At 40.3% G+C, this 6,686-nt stretch overlaps 1 protein-coding gene across 1 annotated transcript; it reads left to right on the plus strand.

Moving 5' to 3' along the window:
* Positions 1-2,305: 2,305 nt before the first annotated feature.
* Positions 2,306-4,738, plus strand: LOC146683185 (uncharacterized). Its single transcript, XM_085446823.1, has 4 exons — positions 2,306-2,895; positions 3,152-3,434; positions 3,616-3,990; positions 4,102-4,738. The coding sequence occupies exons 1-4, from the start codon at positions 2,690-2,692 to the stop codon at positions 4,156-4,158; spliced, it is 921 nt and encodes a 306-aa protein (XP_085302949.1). The 5' UTR covers positions 2,306-2,689; the 3' UTR covers positions 4,159-4,738.
* Positions 4,739-6,686: the final 1,948 nt, after the last annotated feature.

The raw sequence follows: 6,686 nt of genomic DNA on the forward strand, positions 1-6,686 counted from the left end.
TGGCTTCCACAGCTGTTATGCACCTGGATGCTAGCCTAGAAGAGAGGCAGCAATGCATGCCATCAATCTCTGTAAGGGGGCACATGTGGTGTGTGCACACATGTGTGAGTGTGTGTTCACTTCCAGAAAGCCAAAGGACATGATGGGCGATGGTTTGTGGGTAAAACTGAATGACAGAGATGTAGTTTTGTGTTGTTCGATTGCCCCTGTAATCAGTGTTATTTAATCCTAAATAAAAATCACAACTATGTCTACCAAAGGAAACTTAAGAACACCATGTTATTGCATTAAAAAATGTCTGTATTTATTTCGAGCCTGAAAGCGGGAGGTAAGATGTAAAAATAATAAAACCCAAGAGTGAGATGTGGTTTGGCATCAACCAGCATACATGCAAAGGTTAGGGAAAAGAAGAAATGTAATTTATTGATCTGTATGAACCTCTGAGATACCACAGATGAAAGAAATGTTTTTAAAAAATATGAACTCCTAGAACTTTTAAATTCGAGTGAAGGTCTCAAGGTTTATAAGCCCGAGAATTGTGGCAACACGGGTTGCTACAATAATGGATGCAAAAGACATTCAGTCTGAAAACTATGAATGTTTACTGTATTGAAACGCTTTTTAAGGTCAGTTGGGAAACTTTTAAGCATCACAAAACAAAGTACCTCCTCTGCAAGTCTGCTGAGTGCATTGATTCAGATCCACAGTGAAACAAAGCAGCAGTCTAAATAGACTGTTAAAAAAGTTCAAATATAGGTTTGTTTAATCAATTTTAAATCATGCTTTTTATTTGTTTTTGTTTCTAATGTCTCTGTAAAGCACTTTGAATCACCTTGTTGTTGAATTGTGCTATACAAATAAACTTGCCTTGCCTTGCCTTCCCTGGTAGCAGAATGACATGGGTGCTAAGCAACCCTGCTTTTATGCAGGAATATAAACAGCTGGCAACCAGTTCAATAGAGACCCCTATTGCAAATACATCACAGACGACTTGGAGTCATCATCGCACTGACTCTGAGTGTAACATGTTGGCAATTTGTCTGTGTTTATAAATTAGGCAGCAGTTATTTGCAACCCTTGACTACTTTTTCGGAGAGTGACTGTAGTCGGTTTACATGAGTCCACAATTTTTGGAGGCAAGTTGCTTCTTGTGAGGTAACTTGTGCAACTGCCTCGCAATTAAAAGTGTTTGTCCCAGCTATTTATAGCAAATGCACAAAAATCACCTGTTCATTACAGTTTGCTACATATTGCACATAATTCTCCAAGAACAACTGAGAAGGCAAAGCTTCAGGCTATCAAACAATGCATCTGAAATGCAGTCAGGCCGACTTTGCTGTGACTCAACGGAGAATGTTATAAACCTGAACCAAAAGAAAACTAAAAAAGGAAGATGTTGTTGATTAAATACAATTTAAAGTTGACAGAGGCTCTTTTAAGATTTTAGGATATCATAAAATTGTTCCAAAGTTGACAAAAAGTTGAAAAACCATAACAGAGCCAATAGAGTACTAATAGTGAAATACTTAATGAGGCTGTCTCTGTGGACAATACAAAATTAATTATTTCCAATGCCATGTATTAATAAAAATATTAAAATGTGATAGGGGCACTGCAGGAATGTCAAGCCAACATCTTAATTAAAAGCAATTTATTCCTGAACGGCTTGTTTGCAAAATCAATTTTTCATTCTAAATGTCACATTCCTCCAAGTTTTGCAATGCAGATTGGCTGAGATATTTTGTTGAAATGTACATGGGACTTCTTTGCTCTCCCATGGCACACAAATTTGATTGGTTTGAGACGGAAGGAAGATGGATGAAGATTGTCCGTGGTTTGTTGTCAAGGGACCCGGAGAGGTTGAAACGTTGCTCTATATCTGCGTGAAATGTCTATGATCAGAAATGGCAGCTCCCATATGGATTTGAATCCAGGCACAACTGGCATACTAATAAACAAACTGCACACAGGCAGGGACGTACTTAGAGGCTTGCACAGGCAACAAATGGAGGAGAAACACAGTCGGCTGAAAGAAACTAAACATCTTCTAATGGGGTCTTAGATTTGTGGCATGGTCAATTTGAATCTATGCTTATTTGCATATTTAGTTTTATGGAAAAAAAACACCAATTTTTTTCTTTCAAATTGTGAATTAAACCATTTATATACCTGTACTGAGGTTATATCTTATTATGCCAGTAAATCATGCTTTTGGTGTGCTATGGATCTACTAGAAAGACTATAGCTAAAAGCTGAGCCCGTGTGCAGCAAAACCCAACTTTTGATTTCCCCTCTATTACAGTTTTTGCTCGTTGCTTGAACACTATAAACCCATGCTTAGACTAAAGTAACACAACTTGAAGCTTTTGTTACCATACCCCAAACACATGTACCCATACCTTAAACAAAAGTGCTGCTTTGCACTCTGGTTGCAATTATGCAACACACTTACTCCTTTATGCAACACACATGGTCCTGCATACTACACTCTATTTCATACATAAGACACTTCGTTCAAAAATGAAATTTCAGGGTGCCATTTGGAAAACACATGTATCCAAAATACAAAACACATCGGGTAATTGCAACCACTCAAATATACACCTGAAGGCACTTACTTGCAAAACTGAACACCAATTAGCCAACTACAAAAAGCCCTCAGTTTAGCCAATTCAAGAACTTTGCAAGCATGGATGGAGGGAGAGCAAGAGGAAGAGGAGGAGGAGGTCAAAGAGGCCATGCACGGACCCATATTTCTGATGATATAAGAGCAACTTTGGTGGACCATGTCATCAACCACGGCCTGACTATGAGGGAAGCTGGGCAGAGAGTCCACCCACATCTAAGCCGCTTCACAGTGGCATCTGTAATAAGAAAATTCCGACTAGAAAACAGGTCTGTCTTCATCTCACTGCCTTCTACTCTACTCAGATGGTTTTCATAGTACTGTTCTACAGTTACCATATCAAGTGTACAGGGTATTGCAGGGTGCTAATGCTCCTTTTGCAGCCAAAGTGGTAGTTTCTGTGAAACATACCATGATTACTTATATTGAAGTACAGTGTTGTACAGTGGATGATACAGTATATACAGTGAAGTACTGTAAGAAAAATAAGCAAACCGATGACAATATGTGGTTGTATTTCTCTAGAATGACTCGAAGACCTTCTGGGGGAGGACGCCAACGCCTGTTCACACAACGGCAGGAACTTGCTGTTGTGGACCTAGTGAGGGCAGACAATGCCATCCGTCTCCACCAGCTACGACGGAAAATACTTGCAGACAGGCGAGTGTTCAGCAACATAGACCATGTGAGCATCACCACCATCAGACGCATCTTGGGTAAACACAGCATCACCATGAAGCAGCTCTACAGAGTCCCATTCGAGAGGAACAGTGACAGGGTCAAAGGACTTCGAGCTGAATATGTACGGGTACGTGTAACTGTCCCTTACATTTACAATAGAGTATTGGTGAAGTCCAGTAGCAGCTGAATATGTACCATATCAGTACCACATGGATCTATTCTGAGAGCTACACAGGTACCTGTGTGATGGGGTGAGGGTGCTGTATGTGTAGCACTGTAGTACAGTGATATGTTCCCCTTTTTTTCAGAGAATCTTGGCCATGGATGGAGCTGCACAGCCTCATGAATACATTTTCATTGATGAAGCTGGATTCGACCTGAGCAAAACAAGACGACGGGGTCGTAATGTAATTGGCCAAAGGGCAATTGTGCACGTCCCAGGGCAGCGCGGGGGAAACATCACATTATGTGCCGCCATATGCCTTCGAGGGCTTCTGCACCATCATGCAATACTAGGTCCATACAATAGCCAACACATACTCACATTTCTAGATGCTCTCCATGATATAGTTGTACAGAACAGACCAGATCAGCCCAGGTTTGTGGTGATATGGGATAATGTCAGTTTCCATCGGGCTGCTCTGGTCCAGGCCTGGTTCTCCAACCAAAGTCAACTTGAAGTGGTATACTTGCCCCCTTACTCATCATTTTTAAACCCTATAGAGGAATTTTTTTCGGCTTGGAGATGGCGAGTATATGACCGCCAACTACATGCCTGCATGCCTCTTCTGCAGGCAATGGAACAGGCCTGCGGCGACATTCAGGTGACAGCAATCCATGGATGGTTTTGACATGGAAGAGGATATTTTCCCCGGTGCCCAGCGGGAGAAGACATTGCTTGCGATGTTGATGAGGTCCTGTGGCCAGACCCCAACAGACGGCGGGATCCATGAGCCCACGTATGCACAATTGTCATGATTTTTTGTTTACAGTATAGTGTTTTTTCTATTACTGTATTATGGGGGTTTTTTTGTTTTGGTTTTTTTTTGCTTTATCTGAATTCATGGTACTGCAATGTACAATATTGAGTAGGTCTATTTGCTTTTTTGGTTGTTTGCAAATGTGTCTCCTGAAAATATGCCTTCTGAATGAACAATGGAAATCAAAGACTGCAGTGCTTTATATAAAGTAGACTAGTGTGTTCCTCCTGCTCTGTAAGTGTTTGCATATGATGCAAGTATGTGTCATTTTGTCAACAGAGTTACATTTTGACAAAGGAATGTTAGGTTTTGATAGCAGAGTTTAGGTTTTGAGAGTAGAGTTTCAATTTGGTGCAGATGTGAATGGTATATTTCCCAGTGTTGTGTCATGTTTACTTGTGTTTAGGGTTTTGGCACAATGAGCAAAGTTTTGCAAAATGTGTTCAGGCAACGGGCAAAAACTGTAATCTACATCTTACATTAATGTTACTAAATTGTTTATAAAACTAATTTTCATAGATCTGGCTTTACAGTGCTCCCTAGTCTGTGTGTGCTGTTTGCACCAGATTCCCCATAGGTCTGCAGTTGGTAGTACAGAATAAAGCAAATGATACTAAACTGTATTCTTCCTATGATTTCTTAATGTTATATGAAATACTGTTTCTTTATTTTATATATCAATTTGTAATCAGTTGACTTCCAGTTGTACTGAGAGTCAACAAGCAACACTCAGTAATGAAGAACATCACTTAAAAAAAACAGGAACATCACTCCTACGTACACCAAAGAGTCTTTATTCATATTTTTTTCTCAGGAGATGTGAAGTCAAACCAGAGCTGGCCTTGTATTTGATAGAAAGCAAGCAAAAGGACTCCTGTGGCTTGTGTCACTCTTTTTTTGTTGAATGAGTAAGCAATGTAAGGCGTTTGCAGCTTAACAGGTCCATGTCTGTTAAGCTGCAGAGACTGTTTTTTTTTTATACTTAGCTCAGTGAGAAATCGAGTTAAGGGGATTTAATGAGCTACTTGAAGCTGTTTTCACACGTGCCTTACAGCCCTAAACTTTGGACATCATCCAGTAGAGGTGTGTGTGAGAATGCGAATGTCTGTGTGATTTAATCAGACACTAAGTAGTTTAGTGATGGTATAGTCGACGCGATGTCTGATTGTGCCCATGTAAGGATACCTGAGAGCTGTCTGGTGAATTAAAAGAGCTTAAGTGGTGGAGCATGTGTGCTACCTCCTGCATGCTCTATCCAGCAGCACCCTCACCTCAACCTCCAGTACTTCCACTACTGAAAGCACAGCTGAAGGTGACTGTCTCCTGCTCGTGTGACCAAGGACAAGTTCCTCTTTTACTGTCACTGGGTTCTGAGCACTGTTTGCATTTTGGAGGAGGACACAGCTTTTATACAAATGTCTCTGTGAGAATATTAAATTTAAGGATCTGCTAATGTCTAAAATCATCATTGCCTGTTGCTAAGATTTGGGCTTTTTACCAAAAGTCACCAAAAAGAAATAAAAATATCTTTAAAAACATTAAAGGTGATATAAGTCCTTTCACTTGACCATTTTAGCAGAATGTCTTTTTGTTTGTTAGACCACTTAACACTCACCTGTAAATCATTCCAGCATAAAAAAAAAAGCATCTAAGTCAAAGGATGAACCATTGCTGTGCTACACATAACAGATACTTTAATAAGGTCCAGATACTGGACCTTTAGGCACTTTGTTGCAAGCAGGCTTCACAAAAACACACACATATCCCAATTTTTTTAGCCCAATCTGTGAAAAATGCCAAAGATAACACACTTTGGCAGATGTAAAATAGTGTTTTTGCACCAACAATGTGATTCCCAAAGAGGTAGTAGCCAAAAACATGGTATATGTGTGCAATGTTTCCATAAAAAATGTGAGGAAACTGGACAAGTGGAAAAGAAAATGTGGCAGCCCTAAAAAGGTATCTCCAGCATGTGAACAGTATCTGAAAGTCTTCTCTTGAAGAAATAAGAGGAAAAAAATCCAGTAACAACTAGAGATGGACCGATCCGATATTACGTATCGGTATCGGTCCGATACTGACCTAAATGACTGGATCGGATATCGGAGAAAAATAAAAAATGTAATCCGATCCATTAAATATCACGAAAGCACCTCACAAAACTTGCAACACGCCGTAACTCACCTCAGAACGTTAGCATGTCAGAGCAGTATGCATCACGTGATAGAGCGGCTGTGGCATGCGGGACCTGTGGTCTGGATAGCATGTGGAGCTTCGCTAGCAACCTGGCATTTCATCTCCGACAAAGTTATCCCCGAGAGAAGTAAAGCAAGTGTGTAAGTCCATCTCTGAATGTTTGTAAAGCATTCCTGCGTTAAGCTTAACGAGCGACTGCCTCT

Source organism: Copadichromis virginalis, linkage group LG22, assembly GCF_057382275.1.
Source record: "Copadichromis virginalis isolate Kocher_CV1m ecotype Utaka linkage group LG22, C_Virginalis_male_GT1.1, whole genome shotgun sequence".
Taxonomy (NCBI): Eukaryota; Metazoa; Chordata; class Actinopteri; order Cichliformes; family Cichlidae; genus Copadichromis; species Copadichromis virginalis.

Excerpts from the sequence above, each read along its gene's own strand:
- LOC146683185 (XM_085446823.1), top strand. The coding sequence starts at position 2,690 with ATGGATGGAGGGAGAGCAAGAGGAAGAGGAGGAGGAGGTCAAAGAGGC. Across the intron at positions 2,896-3,151 it reads AAATTCCGACTAGAAAACAG|AATGACTCGAAGACCTTCTG; the intron begins GTCTGTCTTCAT and ends GTATTTCTCTAG. Across the intron at positions 3,991-4,101 it reads ACCAAAGTCAACTTGAAGTG|GCAATGGAACAGGCCTGCGG; the intron begins GTATACTTGCCC and ends CCTCTTCTGCAG.